The sequence below is a fragment of the Merops nubicus genome, unplaced genomic scaffold (genome assembly GCF_000691845.1).
Source record: "Merops nubicus isolate BGI_N331 unplaced genomic scaffold, ASM69184v1 scaffold6495, whole genome shotgun sequence".
Classification (NCBI taxonomy): Eukaryota; Metazoa; Chordata; class Aves; order Coraciiformes; family Meropidae; genus Merops; species Merops nubicus.
Window position 1 is genome coordinate 3,306 of NW_008610166.1, and position 21,430 is coordinate 24,735.

The 21,430-nt window shown below is 41.2% G+C and overlaps 1 protein-coding gene across 1 annotated transcript in view; it reads left to right on the forward strand.

The window, feature by feature from the left end:
• Positions 1 to 1,119: 1,119 nt before the first annotated feature.
• The window catches only part of LOC103773436 (transcription factor IIIB 90 kDa subunit-like), a 40,671-nt gene continuing 20,360 nt past the window's right edge, over positions 1,120 to 21,430 (forward strand). The window contains exons 1-3 of the mRNA XM_008940805.1: positions 1,120 to 1,239; positions 7,934 to 8,030; positions 11,452 to 11,532. Coding sequence (XP_008939053.1) covers positions 1,120 to 1,239; positions 7,934 to 8,030; positions 11,452 to 11,532 — 298 coding nt within the window. The remainder of the gene's footprint in view (positions 1,240 to 7,933; positions 8,031 to 11,451; positions 11,533 to 21,430) is intronic.

Sequence of the window (21,430 nt, forward strand, 5' to 3'; positions counted from 1 at the left end):
TGTTGCAGAGCTGGAAGTTGAGTGGGGCTCTTTGTACTTCAGAGCTCCTGCGTGTGCAACAAGATTCCCCAAACCCTTCCAAGATCCACGAGGGCTTCTACTAAAGTATGCTGAATAGATACAGATGCCTTTATTCATAATGTATTTCCATCATAAAGAAGCCAAAGGGAATGGAAAGCACTAAGATACTATTACTGACTTCTCTTTGGTACCTTTAGCAGAAGCTTTTAGTTTGCCAAGTTGCACGTTAAGGATTCAGAATCTCGTGTTTGTTTGCTGAAGGAGGAAGATAATCCTGCACTCCCCTATATTAATACAAAGTGGCCTGTCTATATCATGTCAAGTCCTTGCTAGTAGGCCCAGCAACCTTACTATAAACACATAGGAAGTCCCTTCTCTTGTTCTCCCAGGTTTGGGAGACGGTGTGAGGTCACGGTGACGTTTTCCCAGGCAGTATTTATGTTCACCTATCAGTGTGCCTTGTGTAGGAAGCCAGAGCCTCAACACTGATGCCTTCCACAGGGATGTTTGGTGTAGCTGCTGTTTTCCAGTGTGGGTGTGTATTTCTTTCCATTGTTTTGACAGTTTGAACAACTGAGCATCAGTGTGCTGAGGAAGTCTGAGCCTGTGCTTGAATATGAGTGAAAGATCTCGCTTTGCTACTGTAGCCAGGTTTGGGGAAATGCAGACTAGAATACTATTTTTCCTTTTGGGCAAAAGAACAGAAGCAGCAGAGGACAAAACTGATGGATGTGGAGGTAAATATGGAGAAAGAATGTATTTTGGCCAAGTGAGGTCATGCCTTGTAGATCTTTTGGAAGTTCCTGGCGAAGTCAGTAAGTGACAAAGCAGATCATTTGATTTGCAAAAGCAGATTGGCAAGATCCTTTACCAGCCACTTTTAAAGAATCTGAGCTGTCCTAGATTAGGAAAAGTACTTGCAGAGCAGAGTAACAACTCAAATGTAAGTCACCGTGGAGGGTCAGGGCTGCACCCAGACCTGTAACAGATGCTCACTGTTAACCCCTCTACCCCTCAAAGGGCAACAGTAAGGGAATAAGGGGGAGAGACATGTAGATTAGTAAAACAGTTTTAATGAAAATAATAATAAAATGGGATATGTACAAATCCGTTATTGAACCCAGCCCCCCCGATGGCAATATGGCACCATCACCCCTGGCTGGGGAGCAGCCCCCAGGGAAAAGCCCCAGACTGGACTCTGTGGCAGACAGCAACTGGGTACAGGAGCTGGATTCTGGAACCTTGTTCAGGAACACACGGCTTGGGATCAAAGGCAGGATGGACAGAGGCCTCCATGGATGCTAGCCACTGCAGAAGCAGCAGAAGGGAGGAAGGGGCTTGTTCGTTGTGATTCTTCCACTTTATAGTGAATGAAGGATATAGGATGGAATGCCCCACTGGTGAATTTAGGGTCAGCTGTCCTCTCTGCTCTCCCTGCAGGTGTGGCCTTTACCTTCTGCCCCCCTCTATGTGGTACACAGGATTTAGCAGTGACTTTGGTCTGCACACCACTCCTTGGTGGTAGCTCTAAATGTGGGGTGTTATCCCTGCTAGAAGCAGACACTGTCTGTGAAAATGTGCCATTAAGTTCAGAAAGTGCAGTTAGTTAGAAGAGCTTTAGCTAAAAAGTAAAATCACTGGACAGAATTAGTTCTGTTCTACCCCAGACCAGGACAGAAATGTAGACTAGAAATAAATAGTAAGTCTTGTGAAAGAGGTGCTAGTGAAGTTATGTAAAATCTGGGCTGGTGGTCTGGTGAACGGTGAGTTAATGAAGTTTGCTGGCAACACTAAATTATTTGGGGTAGTGAAGCCTGTAGAAAGACCTGTTACTCTTAGAAGCTGGGTGGTGGGGTAGCAGGGGGGATTGGGAGTTAGGATTGATCTTCCACATGTGGGCTGCTGGCATCTGGACTGGCTAGTATAACTTGGGAGGGAGATCATAGAATGTCTGGGCTGGAAGGGACCTCTAAAGGTCATCTAGTCCAACCCCCCCAACCCCCCCTCCCAAGCAGGGACATCTCCAACTAGAGATATTAATGGATAGCTCTGTAAAAACATTTATCTCAATGTTCATTCACACTACAAATAAAAAACAGAATGGGAGGGGGAATGTTAGAAGGTATCAGGAATCACAGAATGTTATGGGTTGGAAGGGACCTGCAGAGATGATCGAGTCCAACCCTTCTGCCAGAGCAACAAAAAACATTTCTAGAAAACACAATGTACCCATAAAGGTATCCTTAAAAACCTGTCCCAATGCACAAGTTTCATTCTAGAACCCAGATGTAGAATGGGCTGATGTAATAAGGCATCAGTCTGAGGCCTTAACTTAAAAGGAAATACATGATATGGAGAGGAAAAGAATTTGCCAGCAGGTACACACACAGTTACATACCCACACCACTGTGTGTGGTTATGATGTGTTTCTCTTGTCTTCCTCCTCCTCAGAAAAACCTCTGATAGAACTAGAAAAGATACAGAAGAGAAGATACAGTGATCAAGAGGAGGGCCTCTTAAAGAACTTCTCCGTTAGAATGACTGAATAGACTCAGCCTCTTCAGACTGGAAAAGAGATGATTGAATGGGGATATAATAGAGGTCTGTAAATACAGTAGAATAACATGGCAAGGATGATAAATTTTCCAGTATTGCATAATGCAAAAACTTTGGATTGCAAGAAATCTAGCAGCTAGCTTATTTTAAAACTAGCATGTAGGAGATTCAGAAGCAAGAGAATCAGGAAGTTTTGTTTATTTATTTTCCCCCAGAAAAACAAAACAAAACAAAACAAAATTTAATTAAATTGTGAATCTTAGGTTGTGACTCTTAAGTTTATGTGAGTTAAAAAATGGGCAAACAGAATAAAAATGTATCACAGCCATTCAAAAAAGAGACTATTTCTGGCTCAGGAAACCATTGAGCCACAGATCGCTAGACTCTGCAGGACTGTATGAGACATGTCACAACAAGCTTTCTTCCTGTGTTTTATGATCACTTGTAGGCACCTATATTAATGGACTTTACTGTCCAGAGGTAGGACACTGGACTAGGTAGTCCTTCAGTCTGACATGGCACAGCTGTTCTTTTGAGTCTTTGAAGGAAGGTCATGTTCCTTGAGCTCTTTAGGGGTTTAGCCATTTGTGGTCCAAGAACTGGGGGGCTATGATCTTGCAGCATAAAGTGTAGGTGTGCCTAAATATTAATACTGTTGGTTTTTTTCCAGCTTGTGTTTTTGGGAATTGGTAAGCACAAAACTTCTCTGACTTTGACATAGATCTGATCTCTCTGGAAAATGCTTAGCTAATTCTTCTGTTCTCCTTTGGAGAAGTTGGTAGTAGAGATATTTGCAGTTGAGAGAGTCTGTGATAAGATGCCCAGAAATGCAGACTGCAAGGTGGAGATGGATTTAGAGTAAATTTTATGAAGTTGGGTATGAAGTAATTTGTAATAATAGGGGCCATGAAATCTTTCCTGATGGTAGTTGGGACATATAAAAGGAGGTAGTGTGCTTATGTAAAGATGCAAAGAGAGAGCTAGGTCATCCTCATCCTGATGAGATGCCCTTTGGTGATGGGCATGACCTGTCTGTCTCAGTATAATAACACCAATGCCCTTCATTGCTGCAGTCTTGAAGGAAATGGAATATATGACTGCAGGTTAGGCTGAGATCACAATTCTTGTTAATGCTGTTTGTCTTGGGGAGTGGGAAAGCTTCTTGTGTCATTGAGTATGAGTGACGCTTGTCATCTCGTACCTGTCACTTGCTGGGTCTGAGCGGGTCACCTCTTTCACTAGCAAGGGGATGCCCCCTTTGTGGAAGGGGGCTACTGTGTATCTTTCTAGTGATGTTCCCCTAGGAAAGTCCTCTAAAAGCACAAGCTAGTGAAAGCTTTGATAGACCCCACGCTTTTACATTTAATTTTAATTTCTGGTTCTGTTGCAAGTGGTCACAGCCAGGCAAGAGTCCAGCTTGAGGCTTAACCCTGGACACGTTACACTCCTGAAGCTTGTGAAGGCTGTATGTTGAAACTGAGTTTCTGAGCTTGACTGATTTGACCCTAGAAAAGTTTGCAGATACTAGTGGGAGAGGGTTATCGTGCACATTTGACATCTGAGTTCCAGGGAGCTCTGTTATTTGCACAGACAATGTTTGAGGCACATGCTTTTCCTGGCCGAGTCTAATTTTGAAGAGTAACTAGCCACATTATAATTGATAACCAGTCCAGACTGTCTCAAAGCCAGAAGAGGTTGCTATGTGGCTGCTTGCAAATTTGGGGAGCATTTGAATGAAAATTCCTCATTCTGCTAATTGGAATGAATTAATCTTGCTCTTTTCTTTTTTCTTCATACCTAAGTTCTTAGCAGACTCCTATGGATCATCACATGTGAATGCTCCACTGGGCCCTTCTCCAGTCTGTGTTTATGACAGCTGCTTTTGCAGAAAGGCAAATTGTGAGTTGTGTGCTGTGTTTGAAGGTGGCAGATTTTGTGATCACTCATACACTGTATCTGTGTGGGAGTCCCCTGCCTTGTGGGGTTCTTGGGAGAAAACTGTTTTCAAAAGTATTTTTCCTGAGGCTGACAGGAGAAAACCCAAGTATAAAGCTGAAGAGTATGGGGAGGAAAGCTCAACATGGATAGTGCAAAACTGATAATCCAGATCTCTCATCAAATTTTTCTTTAAAGAAAGCTGAGGAAGTGGAAGTCCAGGGCTTCAACCTGACACTAACCAAAGGAGAAGAAAACAGTCCTGCCTGAGAGAGCTGATGTGCTAGCAGTGCAGTGGCAGGCTGGAAGGTACAAATGAGAAAAGAATGCTGCAAGGTGTACTGAGCTTGTGATCCTGCAGCATGTTGTGTCTAGGGAAGCTCAGCTTCTTTTGTTCCAGAAATTGCCTGTAAATGGTTGGTAGTAAGCTGAGAAAAACAGCATCTTATGAGCTCCTTGGGTGTAAGTCATCAGGCAGTCTGGAAACCTGCCCTTTAGGAATGTTTGGGATCTGTATGTGTGTGTGGTTCAGTGGTGGGAGGGTTTCCTGCTTTGCCAGGCACTGTTGGGCCTTGCTGGCTCCAGCCAGCTTCTCCCTGGGGCTCCCCGAGCCCTGCCCATGGCTCTGGACCCTATGTCAGACCCTTGGGGATGTCAGCCCCTGCCCCAGTGACTCTGTAGCAGGGCCAGTCTCCAACTCCCCACAGCCCTGCCCTGCCCAGTTATGGGCTCCACCAACCCAGACCTGCATCCCACCTGTGCTCAGCCCATCCCTGGACCCACAGAGGTGCCCAGTGCCCTGGGCTATGGCTGCCCCTGTCCTGCTACAGAGTTTGGGGTCATGTCTCTAGTAAAAACTTCAATCAGAATTATTTTTCAGAAGCTTTTAGCTATCTCTTAATGTGTCTTCCTCAACCAGCTGCCTATTTTTACAAAACTGACAGAAATCTTGTGGTTTTGAGACCTCTGTCCCCCTCTCAGGCTTGTCTGAAGGTGGTCAGAGAGGAGGGGGCAGGCAGTGCTGCTGCAGGCACTGCGTTCCGTGGGGGAACGGGAAACAGAAGTGGAGGTGGCAGAACTGGGGGGTGGAGAAGACGAGCTGGTAGGGCTAGGGGTGTTTCTCCACTCTGGATAAGACCTACAGGGTGCTACTTCCCCCTGTAGGGTGTAGGGGGGTTATGGAGTGATTGTGGGCTGGCCAAAAAAGTGGGGTTCTGGCCCCGGGGACTTACCCTGAAGAATGTTACGTGCAGAAAGGTACCTGAGCTTTTGCTCATGGAGAGAAAGGAAAGGTGTGGTCTAGTAGCCCTTAACACACCAAGTGTTTGTTAAAACTTCTAGCGTAGGAGGTTTTTGTAACATTTGTAAGTAGTCTGTTTCAAATATAAGAATATTAAGGAAAGGTTTCTTCCAGCTAATACTTTTTTTTTTTTTTTCCTATTCCAAGTAAATTATAAGCAACTTACTACAGTGACCAAGTTGCAGTACCACAAGTGCTGAACATGGCCCCTTGCTCTGCGGTGTCCCTTGGCAAGTTTAATGTAGTTTACACTTCAGTAAAGCTGTGATAACCTCAATTTTTTCAGATGTGCCAGTGGAAGCTTACTGAGGGGTTTTGTATGTGCTATTTTATCCTTAAAATCTCCATGATAGTTTTCCATATACGAGTGTGAGCTACATTCACCTAAAGTGTAGAACTTGAACAGTGTTTGCATTTATCAAAGTATTTCATTTTTGGTGGGTTTGTGGGAATGGAAAGTTATGGTCAGCAAACTGGAAAGAAGAGAGGGACTAGATGTAGGGAGGAAAAGCTTTAATAAAATTTAGGCTGCGCTTGCTAGCTATTCCTCTTTATGCTTTTTTTTTTTTTTTTCCCCTTCTGGAACTTTGTAAGGCAGGCAGTTAACATCACAGTAAGTGCTAGCAAGGCAGCTAGTAAAGAGGATGGACTGTGTTTGTATCCAATTCTGTGATTTTTGTCTGGTCCTGGCCAGTTGTTACGTACAGTAAAGGATTCTTCTTCATTTTTCAATATTACACAAGTGGAAGGAGTAGAGGTTTTGGGTTTACTTGGTAGTTGTTAATTGTATTCCATGTAGGGATATATTGATAGACCAAATCCTGACAAAATATTTCTTGTAGTGCAGTCTTGAACTGCCCTGAAGTGCGTTCCACAAGTCATGCACACACTAAACTGGAAACGAAAACATTGGGTACTGAAGAGTGAAAATAATGTTAATATCAACAAAGTTCCTCATACTCATGGTCCAGATTTCTAGAGATGAGATTAATTCACAGCTAGTTTTAAATTATGTACAGTGGTCATGATGGAATCTGCAACACAGAAAAGAAAGTACGGCTATGCTGGATTTGCAGACCTTTTTGGGAAGTCCTGAAAAGTATTTTCCTGTTAAACTTTTTCTAGTTTTTCACATTACAAAACTAATTCATAATCATGTTATGCTGGGAAAGAAGAGGGGAAACTTGCATCTACTTAATGAAAAAAATAATGATCTGCTATACATTTGAAATGAACGGAATCATTTTTTGCTTCTCTTGTGAAGTCCTCCAGGTGGCAATCTTGCATCAGATTTAAGTGTATGTGTGTGGTGGTTTTTTTTTTTTTTTGTTTTGTTTTGTTTTTCTGGCATTGAGTCTTTTATGTGCTGTCCTTGTGATGGCAGCAAACGCTGCAGAGCATACTGCTGTCGGCTGTGAAAAGGCTGAGTCGTGCATCTCGCTTGGACTCAGGCTGGTTTCTTAGACTTAAACTCAGGTGTGGTGGGCACCACAATGCATTTGTCTCTGTTGGTTGGTAGTTATGAAAATAAAGCCCATAGATTATTACCTGCAATGGAGGAGATGAATAGCTGCTCTATGTAAGTTCATTCAGTAGTGCTATTTCAGCAGGCTGCTGTGTGTGCAGATCTGTTAACTTCCCTGTAAAAATGGCTCTGAGAAGATTTATTTCAGCTACAGACTTCAGTAGTTTTGTGAGTTCAGAAAACTTGCTTTTGTGCCGTTACAATTCAAGTCTATGTTTACTTACTCTTTTGACTTTTATGGTCTAACTTAAGTAGGAAGCTCATTAATTTTTTTTTATTAGATAATCTAGTCTACCCTGATTATGAAACCATTGGCGTGATACAGTCTGCTTTCTTTACCCAACCCAGATTTTATCCTGGGTCTGTAAATATGTGGGATTTAAATTGAAGGTTTTTCTCCTACCTTGTCCTGAAGAAAGGGCTAGTGTCTTTTGGTTTTAATTTCACAGGGAAGGGATTTGGTAGGACTGGTCGTATCAAGTAACAGATACACTTCAGTTCAAGTTGCAGGCAGCTTCATTCCCTGTCTTCACTTGCTCATTTATGTAGAGGAAACAAAATCCATAACACTGGAACTGAATTTGTTTCTTCTCCAGGTGCTGAAGCTGAAACTCAGTATGTCACTAGCTCTCAGAGAAGTGCCCTTTAAGCTACAGATGCCCGACTGGCTGCTCTTTGCCCTCTCTGTGTGGTGTGAGGTGGTAAATGTTGTTCCTGCTATCTGTCATCTTTTTGTTGCTGTTCAAGGGTACCACAGACTTCAAGCTTTGCTTGCTCCTTTTACTGCTTGAGGAATGTTTTTCTCCAGAAGCAGTGATGTCGGGGAGTTGGTAGAGCAAGACAGAGACAGCCAAGGTGCCAGGGTCTGACCCTGCACATGGCAGATGTGCTCCAGACTGTGCTGCAAGGAGCAGACCTGGGGATGGCTGCCCTTGGCTGCTTGAGGGACAGTCCCTGTAGTTCAGCACTTAAGTAACGTGGGGTTGTGGGCTGGGTCTGGACCTGCATAAGTTTTGATGGAGTATTATCAAGCTTCCAGATATATGACATCCTGCATGTTTGATACTCTTTGGTGTCTCAGACCTGTTGCTTATTGAGGACCACAGAAAAATTGAGCAGCTGTACATTTGAGCTGCCTAACACATCTCTCCACACCTTCTGTTGTCCAAAATGTCATGTAAATGTTCAAAGCTAACTTGAAGAGGAGAGAAGGCTTCAGTTATGCAAAGCTGAGAATCTGAGTGAGTTTCTAAAAATAATCAGTAGATGACGGTGTACCCTGGGAGGCACAACTTCAGGAAGGGGAAGGTATTTGAGTTTGCTGAGGGAAATGTTAGTGTTAATGTTGGTGATTTGGTAGGCAGTACTTGAAGACACCAAATGCTTTTTTGTGTATCTTGAAAGCTGAATGTGAAAAACCAAAAGCCTGTTTAATTCACTTTTGAAGCTGTAGAGGGAAAAATGGAAAAGGTCAAGAAATGTAAAAATTCCAGTTAAGCTGGGATGTTAATTTGGTTGTGCCTAGCGATTGCTGTTCCTTTCCTTTGTACTTTTTAAATGACTAGCTTTGTAGGGCTTTTTGTCTTTAAATGGTTTTGATGATGTTACAGTTTTCTTTTTTTAAGAGATTATCTTTTTGTTACGCAGCTGAACAGTTACGTTAATGAGTTTGGTTTGCATTCTGCTTGTAAAGATTAAAGCTGGTGTTGAGACTTCATAGTCAATGGCAACATTAGTTTGCAGTTCTGAGCGTTAAGTGCTCACCAGACTACTTTTCTGTCAGTTTTCAAAGCCAAGTGCTAATTAGAGATGTACAGTCTCTCCAGTTAACTGGCTGAGAAATGGGCAAATAAATTCTGATAGCAGAATTTTTCTTTCAGACAGTTCTGCTAGTATCTGCTGCAGACTCTATAGCCTGGCAAGAAATTACTTTTATGTACAAAGTTATGTCTTGATGTCTAATGAAAAAGAATCTTAAAGAGCGAAAGCACTGAAATCTCAGCTTAATTTTATTTTGTTTGTAGTCTTTCTGGTTTTTAGCTTCTGAGTAAGTTAAATTATTTTGTTAATAGTATTGTTTATCACTGCTGTAAAAACAGTTTTTGCACAAGTTTTTTAGTAGTAACAGGGAAACCTGTAAAAGAGTAATGTAGCTGTTTTGATAATGATAGTCCAATCAAGTTCAGTATTTTGGTGTGCTCAAAGATAGAGAGGACTGAAAAGTGGAGCCTTTGTTCGTGGGAGAGGGCAATGGTGCCTTTGATGCAAGTGCTGGACGAGCCTGCTAGCTCCAGCCTGCCCTGCTGTTTGCTCCCGCTCTTCAGCTGCAGTTTAGGGCCTCCTCTGCTCTCCTGGTGCTTGAGTGTGTACAAGTAGGCAAAATTTCTGAAGTTAGGTTTGTTACTGAAGTAAAAGGAACATAAAGCTACTCCCACTGTTGGTACTTTTTTGTCAGGTAAACTGTTCTTATTAAATATACACCAAAACTGTTATGTGTGCTCGGGTAGTTTAGTAATCTCTCTGTTTTGCCTCATTGGTTTGTTTTGGATCATTTGTGGAAACAGGAGACTGTACCTATAAGAATGGCAAAGAGACATCACCTTATGTAACAGTCTGCAGTAAAATACAGAGTTGGGAGGGTTACCTCACTGTATGCAGTGAGGAGGAGGTCACTACTGAATATTTTTCATTTCTAATTAGGATGATGAACTGAAGTACTTGAGCCTTGAGGCATTTATGTGAGAGCTTCTGATTATTGTTTGTTGAAAGGATCTGTTAATGAAGTGAAGATGAAGTCAGTTTCTGTTGTGGATAGCACTGGAAACCTAATTTAAAGGTTGTATGGAAAATTAAGTTTTGAAGCTTTATAGACAATAATTCTGCAGGAATACTACCTTTTCTGTTTTGTGGTGGTTTTGGTTTTCTTTTCCCCCCCAAACATAAATATACATTAAATGCAGCTGAGAGGAGACTACCTAGGAAGGTTTAGTAAGTGAACAGTTCAGGTCCCAGTTTCTCATCACTTTTACCTGCCATGGTAGTATCTTATTCAATTGTGTAGGAGAAATGTCCTGAACTGCTTTCAAGTGACACCTCACTTAGTATATTTCTATGCCAAAGCTACTCTAGTTTATTCTGGAGTACTGCTGTAAGATGTGGAAACATAGCAGCAAGAACTTAAGGAAAAACTCTAGGCATCATAGGCAACAAGATGACTTTTTTCCCCTCTTCTGAAAGGCAGGCTACTTGAATTAAGTACAAGTCCAATTACTAACAAATTACTTGTTTTCATTCCTGTGCAATTTAGCTTTTTGGTCTCACTTGCTGTTAAACTGATAGATTAGAATATCCTGCTTGAAGTAGCCTGATTGTTTTTTAAAAAACTTCCTGCTTTAGTGGGAGGCTATTTCTGTCCTTGGTAGTTTTAATTCCCTGTTCTGTAAGACTGGCTTGCATGAGTAGTTCCATTGACTCCCAGCGGACTCTGCGTTCAGGCTTCTCAGCATTGGCACAAACGCATGAACCAGCCTCTAGTTTATGCTGATTTATAACCAGGCTTATTTTAGTCTCCAGCCTTTTGGGGTGTAAAAGCAGCAGTTCCAGACTTGCAGTTTTTGTAGCCTGTGTCACTGTAATGTTAAACTGAAGTTATTGTAAATTAAGTGTTAAGTTTGTAGTAGCCAACAGTCATTATTGAATGTAAACATGCTTTATATTCTATAATGCCAGTAATTTGCTATCAAAATTCTGTATTTAGGCAAAAAATTAAGAGATTGTTTCATCATTTACTTTGAGAAATATTTTACAATATTGGTTTTCATATTATGCCTAAAATCAGGGTTTTGACATTTTTGTACTTTGGAGGTCAGATTAGGAGGTTTTATGGAGCTGTGTAATTCCTATACTATCCCAAGGAAGAAATAAATTGCATAGAATTTGTACTTGATATCTGAAGCCCTTCAAGCACCTCTGTTGCTTTTCTTAATGCAGTTTGGCATGTTGTAAATTATACAGATAATGAATGTTGTGACACGATAAGTTTTCTTTTAATAGAGTTACTGTATTTGACATATCTGTTTTTTTTGGTTTTTTTTTTTTTTTTTTCCCCTAATAGGTGCAGGCAAAACACCAACTTTAGGAGGAGGATTCCATGCCAATCTGGGAAAGGAGTCACGAGCACAAACTCTACAGAATGGTATCTGCCAGCTTTAGTCTTGTTGATATGACTCTTTTAAAACTTATTAATATAGTTGATTACAATTAATTTTTAGTTTTGAATGTGACCTCAAAACCTTGACAGGCCACTTGTTATTCAGCAGACAAGTCTGCCTAGTGCTGATTTTACATTGTGCTCTCATTTGCTCGTAATGCTTGATTTATGAAGTCAGGTAGCTGGCTAACAAAAGGGTAATGGCACCTGACAACACTACTGTAGTTTAAAAGGGCCTTTTCAAGGTTGACATGCCCATTGCACCTTTTTATTATCTGTTAACCTATTGTGCCTTTTTATTTTACATTTTCAGTGTTATTTAAATGTTTTATGAATATGTATTTTTAAGTATAATTGTTCAAATGCTTTTGTTTTAATGCTGTGTATATGTGAGATAGTGCATATTTTTAGTCACACTTCACAGTAGCCATGTGTTTAATTGTGACTGTTGAATAGAGGGAGGAAAAATGGGAAAAAAGATTTTAGAGTCCAGAGGATATTTAAATATTACATGGTATGCATTTTAATTGAAATCTACATAGTCTATGCTCTTTAAAGAGAGTGAATACAACCAGCTTTTATTCCAGAAACAGAATGGTCTTCCAGTTTCAGTTGCTGTTACTCATATCAATGGACAGGAGTTGTCATTTTTTGGCTAATTAATATTCTTTTCTCACAACTCTTGGAGCTGACAGCTGATGGGTTGTCATATCAAAGAGTCAGGAGCTGACATGTAATTAATCAAGGGACAGAGATGGGTTTTACTGATATGGTGCTCATGGGGAGGTGGGGGGAATATTTTAAATAAAGGTATTTTCCTAAATTAAAATCTTATACTTGCAACTCAAACACAGAAAATCTTGTGTGATATTATGCCTGTGTAGGTATACAAAGGTTAAATTGATCTGATACTATATCTCCATAGGTATAGAAAGGTTAAGATTGATCTGTGTTATTGAAATACAGCCAGATTGCCTTGTGCAGCATTGTTCAGCGGATGTATGTACAGATTGGTTTATATACAGAATGTTTTATTCAGCTGATTTTAGTGAACAGTATTGAGCCCTGCTTGTTTGGCAGAGTAGAGCTCTCACGTTAGGTATTAAGTCCAACACTACTATCTTAAAGTTTTAAAAATGCCTCTATGAAGTGTAACCTGTACAAGCAGTGGATAAACCCACTAGAATACCTTTTACAGTCAGTGAAGTTTGTCTTTGGATGAAGGCACTTAAATCAAAATTGTAATTTTGCCCAGGCATTTTAAAGATAAAATATCTTGTTGTGCATAAGGATTGCCCAGTTCCTTGTCTTCAATTGTAGAAAAGTAAAATGCTGAGGGAAGAATACCCTGTTCTTTTGCATCTTGGAGTGTCTGGATCATTCAAAAGCCTTTTGGTTACACTGAAAGATAATCACAATTAAGGACAGTGTAGGCGTTTTTCTGGCATCGAAACGTGACTTCTTTCTTGCATGAGTGTTTGCTGGGAAATATGTCTGAGCATCTTCCTTCCCCACAGCTTTTGTGGTGGGGCCTCCCTAATCACACCCGATGATTCCGGCTTGGCTGAAGTCTGTCAACATCATGCATAAGAAGTCATAGTTGTTTAAAATGAAATTAACTCCAAAACAGTTTTGAAATAGGAGAATAATTTCTCTTATACCTGTGTGAAGGTCTTTGTTTTTGTTTTGTTGTTGTTTTTTATTTTTTATTTTTTTAATATATTTTTTCCCTGTTTTTTTTGTGGCTATCCTTTATATAAGAAAAAAAGTATTTGCTCTTTGGTTTCCGTAGCCAACCTGCATTTGTCATGCTGCCAATCTGTCTCTGGGAAAGTTCTTTTCAATGAGCTAAGTGATGTTCTTACTCAGTCCCAGGCATGACAACAGTAGCTGATATTTCAGGTAGAGCAATTGGTATTTGAAAGGCTTTTCTTTCTGCTGCTGTATAATGAGCTAGTTGTCTGCTGCATTTAATCACACTTTTAGCTTTACATAATTTTTAATTGCAAATTGAGCTATGGCAGTGGACTTAACAAAATCTCACCCTGTCACTGTGTACCCATGATCATGTTTTTTATGAAATTACGTTCATATCCATTGTGTTCAGACTTGACAGTGTAGCAAGGTGAATGAATTTACTGTGTATATTGTAACGTATGGGGTTGTTCATCGGGTGAGACTGAAGGGCACTGGTAGTTATTGAAAATGAACAGTTATCCTTGGAGTGCTACGCTGTCTGATCAGAAAAACCGCAGAGCTACTTATTTATTTGCTGGTACTACTACATTTGCATTTCCAAAGTTAACTGAGTTGCAAATGAACTGCTGAAATTAGCTCTGTCGGATGCTGGTGCTGCACAGCTTGTGAGCAGCTCAGGAGGCCTGTTCCTGCAACTCACTGATGGCTCTGACGTCAGGGCTCTGTGCTACCTACCTCCAGCAGTGTAAACACACAATTTCCTCCTGTGTGGTGCTCTGTACAGGCTGCTTTCGAAGGGAGGACCCACCTCTGGGAAGCAGGGATGGGCGTTGGAGCCCACGTTGCTCTGGAAGTTGTCCCTGGTGTGTGTGAGTGCAGCTGAGAGCCTGTGTGTGTGTGTGGTCTGAGAGCCCTGCCAGGTCTCCTGGTCTGCTTGCCAGAAACCTGCAGGCTTGACATGATGCGGGGAAACGTCCAGCAACAGAGGAGGGACTTGCTGTGTTTTAAAGAACAACCACCTCCCCCTGCTCTCCTTTGCATTCCCCATCTACTTTGGGCCAATTTCTTTCTTGCTGTAACATCTGCCTTTTCAGGAGAGGTGGAAGGGAGGTGGTCTGGGCTCACTGTCTCTGATTTAATCACTAGCAAAGCAGCTGGGGTTGGCTGAATGTATGATGCAGTTATTTTCTGAAGGTTTTAATGAAATGATGTTTAGAAATAGATGTCAGTTTTGCATTAGAATACCTAAGGTAATTAACTTTTTTTCCCCCTCCATTCTAAAGTGAAGAAATGCAGAAGTAAAATCTCCTAACAACTGCTCAACAGTTCTGGGCTTTTCTTCCAGTGATGCCCAGTGACAGGACAAAGGGCAGCAGGCACAAACTGTAACATAAGGAGTTCTGTCTAAAAATAAGGAGAAACATATTTATGTGAGGGTGAGGGAGCCCTGGAAGAGGCCTCCCAGAGAAGTTGTGGAGTTTCCTTCTCTGGAGACTTTCAAAACCCTCCTGGATACAAGCCTGTGGAACCTGCTCTAAGTGACCCTGCTTTAGCGGGGAAGTTGGACTAAATGATCTCCAGAAGTCCCTGCCATGCTGTGATTCTACAAAATTATTTTGTGCATTGGTATTTCTGTGTGTATGTGTGTGCTCTAAAAAAAGCTATGGACAAGCCTGAAGGTGTTATATTTTACAGGTTTGTTTGATTGTCTGATAAAGACTAGTTCTGTGGACAACCATTAACCCAACACTACCATGACATGTAAACCATGTCCTGAAGTGCCACATACACATGTTTTTTGGACACCTCCAGGAATGGTGACTCCACCACCTCCCTAGGCAGCCTGCTCCAATGCCACATCACTCTTTCAGGAACGAAATTCTGCCAAGTGTGCAATCTAGTTCTTCCTAATATGTAATGTAAAATAATGTGGTGCTTGCGTGGCAGTTCATAGTCCCTGCCTTTCTTTGTGGAACCAGCTGATGTTTGTGGGTGTTTGTTTGGGAATTGGCTGCTCATAATAACTGGAGTCTTGTTTACACTTGCTAAAATATTTACTCAGGAGAGACCTAATACTGTTGTTTTTGTTCATAATCAGTTTGATTTTCAGTGTGTGGTACTGTGCTAACCAAGCATGCTAAGCTCCTTGAGTTCAACAAGCTTAGGTCCACAAAATGCTTCATTTCTGTTCTTATAGAGCTCATTTTTGTAGTAAAAATTGCATTTCCATGAGATAAGGTGAAAAGGTGTTTGAACTTTGTTCTAAAGGTTTTAAGAAAATAGCTAAACAGTACTGGTTTTGTGAGAATGAAGAATTATGAATGAAATACTAGCTTAGAGGACCCTTTGACAAGACTTCTTCCTCTGTTATCTGAGCCTCTTCAAGTTGCTATGGTATTGCCCAGTTGGGATGGTTACTCAAAAGGCTGAAGTGCAGAGCTGTGTCTCTTTAAATCTCACTTTACAGCTCTGTGCTGCCTTACATAATCTCTCTAAATAGCTGGTTTATTCTTGTTTCCTTGCAGGCAATCTGCTCTCACTTTATCCGTGTCAGTTGTAGTTACAAGGGAGTTGTTCTTGACTTGGAGCTCAGATACTTTCAATAGTCTTCAGTGGCCAAAAAGAAAAGGGAGAGGAGAAGGAAGGTCAATGGGATGATTATAACTTGAAAGCTTCAGTTGCAGATATTCAAATTTGGTTTTAAGCTAAGTTTGAAGATTGCAGCTGCATCTAGCCTAATTCAATATCTGTGCTGTTTTTAATCGTTTCTGTAAATGAAAGTTTGTTTTCTCTCAGTCCTCTTAAATACCAAAATATAGCTAACAGTGTTTTAGTGCTAAATGGGACGCCATTTCTGAAGATGTTCTGTAATGCGTTTCTGACTGTTTAAATGTAAACTTTTCATTTAGTTCCTTAACCTTTGTTGTCATCACTAGTTTTATAGGTGGCTTGTTACAAGCGATTACAGAGGGTTTTACTTCCTGCCAGAACTGTACAGTGTTGAATTAGACCAGGACAATATATTACGTGTGGGAAGAACAGGGGATTCCAAAGAAGAGGAGCACTGTTTAACAAAACTAAAGTGAAAAGGGAGGAGATAATAGTACAATCCTAGAATAATTTACATTGGAAGGGACCTCTGGAGGTCCACAAAGTGGTTGCTTTGAAGTTGTATTAAGCTGCTCATGGCCTGGTGCAGCTGAGCTTTGGGTGTCCCCAAGGAAGGTTATGATACAATCGCTGTGGACAATGTTTCTAATGCTTGAATGCCCTCACCATTAATATTTTTTTCCTTGTATCTAACCTAGGAAATTTGACTCTTGCCTCTTGTCCTTCTGCTATGCATCTCTGACAATTCTTGCTCCGTCTTCTTTATAACCTCCCACTGAGAAGCTGAAGACACCAAATAAATCTCCTTCTTACCGTTCTCATCTTAAGGCTAAGCAAACTCAGCTCTCAGCCTCGGGCTGTGTGCGTCAGTCTCCTAATCATCTTGGTGGCTCTCTGCTGGACTTGCTCCAGTATATCAATGTCTTGTCTTGTGCAGAGGAGTCCTGAACTGGACAAAAGACTAAATATGGTCTCATAAGTGCTGAACATGGGATACTAATTGCTTTTCTTGATCTGCTGGCTACAGGCTTAATAATGCAGCTCTAGGATGCAGTAAGTCTTCATGAGTGCAATTTGGTACTGCTAAGTCATGTTCCTCTTTTTGTCCATGAGGATTCTAGATCCTCTTCTGCAAAGCTACTCCCTAGGCACACAGTCCCAGCCTGTGTTGTCACCCTGCAGTTTTTCTTTTTGGAAAAAAAAAAAAATGCTTTTGCCTGGTTGGACTTCACGAGGTTTCTGTCAGCTCATTTCCGCAGCATTTTGCGATTCGTCTGAGTAGGGGCGCTGCCTATCAATGTGTAGACCGTTGTCCCAGTGTGGTGATGTCTGCAGGCTGGCAAAGGGAACCTCCTGTCCCATTGTTTTTGTCATTACTGGAGGCGTTCAATGCTCTTGACCTCAGTATCGATCCCACTTGCAAGTTTGATGGGTAAAGTGGTGACCACTACTCTTTGAACCTGACCATTTTTTCACCCAGCTTGTGGTTCATCTGTCCTGTATCTCTTCAATTTGGCTGCCAGGGTACCAAGGGATACTGATGACATGGGGTAAGAGAAGAGCAGTGGTTACTGTGTACCTTTACTGCAGTGTGACTTTTGTTGCAGTCAGGCATGGTCTGAAGCCTACCCTCTGAAATCTGGGGTTGTAGTTATGCTACCCATCTACTTCACACCCCTCAAGATCTTAAAGTTTATCTCCAGGTTGCTGTGACCAAACCTGCCATCAAACTTTACATTATTTCCTTCTGGAGAGTGTTAGATGTATCACAGTGCTTCTCCCGCTGGACCCATTCCTGACATGCTCTAAAAGATCACTGTACTGCTTGTGCCTCACTGTGATTCCCTTCCAGCAGATGCTGAAGTTGTTACCGTTCACCATGACAAGTAGGACATCTTCCTGCTCTCTAAGAAAGGCTTCATTTTAGCACCCCATTGGGTTTTCTCTTGTCTTTTAAACTAATGAGTGTTTGAAGTTCTCCTTTTCTGGTTTTGTCTTGTATCCTCCTAAATTTTTTCACTCACTAAGGCTTTGAAAGACTTCCTCTTCTAGCCAGACTGATGCTTTGGTTTTACCCTCTTTGATCTGTCTACTGTCTTGTCCCTTATGAGTCCTTTGTTATCATTCACAACTTCTGTCTCATTCATTTCCTTCAGCTCTCCGTTTGATGTGTAACTTTCTCCATCCCTCCTTGAAGGAGGACAAGGAGCATCTTCTCCTTTTCATTTGGGATGACCTTACATGTTTTGTGGATGTGTTTTGGGGTTTGTTGTCATTTCAAGTGCAACCTTTTCCTTTGTAAACTTCTTCATTCTCAACATACCTCTTCCAGCTAGTGCCATGACTTGAAATAAGGTAGCAAAGATTAGATGTCTGTGTGAACTCATCATTCTGAACTCCTTTCAGGGTCTGCATAGAGACAGACAGATGTAGGGTGTGATTAATTTAATCCCAAGGGAAATCAAATGACTCATTCTCTTGTCTGTTTCTCTTCACCCACTGAAAGGAAGTCTAGATTGACTAAGTTCAGATGCTCTTCTCTGAAGATAAGGGTGATGAATCACAGGATTTTGTCTTCCTTTGTGTATCTCCTTGTTGACACAGAGTTAACATGGCCAGAACTGAACTGCTGAATTGCATCCTACTGTTCTGCCTTTTGCGTGTTAGCAAGTTCAAGCTTCCTCCCTTTGAGGCCACTCACAGCTTTTCTTCCTCCTGTCTTGTAGATCCATCCTCTCCAGCGTCTTCTAAAGATGCTAAAACCTATACTAGCTGTAACATGCACTTATTTATTTCTTGCACAAGTATCTCTCAACTTTCATTGCTCTTTGTCTCTGATCAGAACGTGTTTTAGACCCAGGAAAGCAGAGAAGTTGTGACCTTGGATGTTAAATCTTTGCTATCTTAACAGCTTCATCAAAGAATTTTAAAAGGAATGTTATTGTCTCAACCCCTTCACATTTGTGATCACTGCTACTTACCACATAACAGCTCAGCAGGGAACTTCTGGTGTTACTAGGCTGTTGTGTTTGCGTTCCAGCTCGCTGGACCTCTGTGCTCCTGGAGCTTGCTTGAGTGTTAGTAGGTATGGGCTTTCCTGGTCCTCTGCTTTGATACAGGCTCTGGTCAGTCACAGAGAGTGCCCAGCTCAGATGCTGGATTCCCTTGTGGCTTACACACCTTTCTCAGAACTTCAGCTTTCAGGGTTTGTAGGCAAGTTTAGCAATCAGCAAAGACTTGAAGAGACGGACAAAGGACTTATTTAAGAAAAACAAACGAAAAATCCTCAAAGGCAGAAAACTCTCTCTTTAGCTAGCGTAAGTTATTCCAAGAACTTGGATTAAAGTAGCAGAAGATGCTATTTCCAGGCCTGTTTCCCCTGTTACTCTTTGGGGACCCATGGATTTAGATTCAGAGGCATCTGAGGAAGACAAGCTTTCTGGTACTGCAGCTTCTCCTTCAGCACCTGGAGAATCTCTTCTTTCTCAGCTGGCTAATGTACTCCTTGATCTCCACTTACCTTTGCTGAAAGACCAGTAAAGTTCATCACCTGATTTAGGACAACCTTTTGGTTATGCATTGATTAATTAGTTCATATTTGAAAATTTTTATTATCTTGAGCCTTGGACATCTTCATCCAAAGGAACAAAGTACTTGTCTCAAATACTTTTGATGGACTGCTTGTCCTTACACGGACAGCATCAGGGAAAAAAATCCATGCCTCCTTTAATGAGATCTGTTATATTTCTAATTAAGAGTGTCTGAGATCCTTTAAGAAAAGAGTAGAGGATCTGCTGGAGTTAAAGTTATGATTTTGCCAAGAGGCTGATGGACAACTTAAAACTTGGAGCATGGCATCTCACACAGTTGAAATACCTGAGTCAAGCTTTGCTGGTCTTCCTTTGCTCTGTTCCTGTGTGTGCTTAGCCAGAAAAGGGAAAAACTTAGAAAAGACATTTGTAAAATTCCTCGGAGGTGTCTGTTCAGTCTGTGTGTGGAGTCAGGATGATCTTTGTTGTTACTCTTCCTTTTAATTTTGAAGATTGTCTTTGAAGTTGAAAAAAATAAAGAAAAAAAAATTGAAGTCCTAATCAAATGTTAACAGATGACTTCTTGTCTTAACTAGTAACAAAAAATATTTGCGTGTTCAGCTGCTTTGAATTGGCCTGTTTGTGACTCTGGAGTTAAAGGCTTCTTTCATGATTCCTTTTCTCTGTCTCCTCTCTTGCCTCTGCTCTGTCTCTTAGTTTATTGGTTGGCTGTGGGCAAGAAAACTGTTGTGCCAGGGAAGCACAAATCTCTGCTTCATTTTGCTAAACAAAAGAGGAAATGGCTTCTAAAATTCAGCACGCTTGTAAAATTTCTTTCTTGGATATTAAAGTTTTGGCCTTTCATATCTTAAAATTTCTCCCTGTTAACTTTGATGGTTTCTGTGTGACAGAGTAGGACAATATATTCTAACGTTTGTGGGATTCACTGATGGAGAATTATTTCCCTACATGGAACCTGTAATTTCTCTTGAGAGCAATCGTTTACTCAAAGATAGTTTACCTAGTGGGGTCGTGTTTTTTCAGACATTCACTTCTGGTAGTACTATTCACAAGGAGAAGAACTTGGATATTAATAGGTCTGTCTTCTTTCTTGTACAGTGTGGCAAAAAATAGACAAGTGCCTCTCTCATCCTTCTTCCCCCTGTAATAATGTCTGTATAATTCAGTGCTAGTAATCTGCCTTTTCTAACAGGCTTCTTAATTAAACAATTTTAGTTATGGAATGCTGTTAGACAAGCTTAAAATAAACCAAAGCTTTGTTACCTGAAGTATAAGTTCCATGTACATGATGCTCTCTTTTTTGATGATGGAAAATACGTATGCCACTTACATGGCATAGGACTGTCTTTTAAACACTGAAACCATGAGTTTTGAAGTGTTTGTATCATTTTACAGGCACTAAAGTTCAAAACCTGAGAAGGGAGAATGTTATTGTTTCTTTTTAATGCTGTGTTCTCTGATAGCGCCTTATTCCTTTTTCATGTGTTGAAAGTGCCTCCTTGTTTTGCTCTGTGAAATAAATGGGAGAGCTGGTGATGTGACAGTGCAGGGAAGCATTCCCTGAGCCTGAGGGTCTGTGAGCATGAGTTGTTGGTGGAGCTATTGCAGTTTTCTTGGTAGATGATTTTTCTTAATGACCACAGCATTAAACTTCTGAACCCTTTATAGGATTAACCAATAAGAAAAAAATCAGTGCCTGTAGATACTGTTTTTATAAGAAAGGCTAGGGTTTATTTACTTGCATTTTTGCAGACACACTTGTAGTTGTTGTACTTGCTCTTTGCTGCTGGGCACAAGCAAGCTGGGATCCCAAACTGCTTTCATCTTGTTGTGGCTGATGGCCTTGGAGAAACCAAGAGCATGCATCTGAAGTAGGATACAGGTGACATCACCTCAAACATGTCTGCAAAAGGTTGTGCAGGCATGTTGTGTTCCTGTTGTATGGCTGTAACAACACCTGCCCAGGCACATCTGGCACAGTATCTGTCATAGGCATCCAGTGGTGATGCTTCTCCACAGCATTA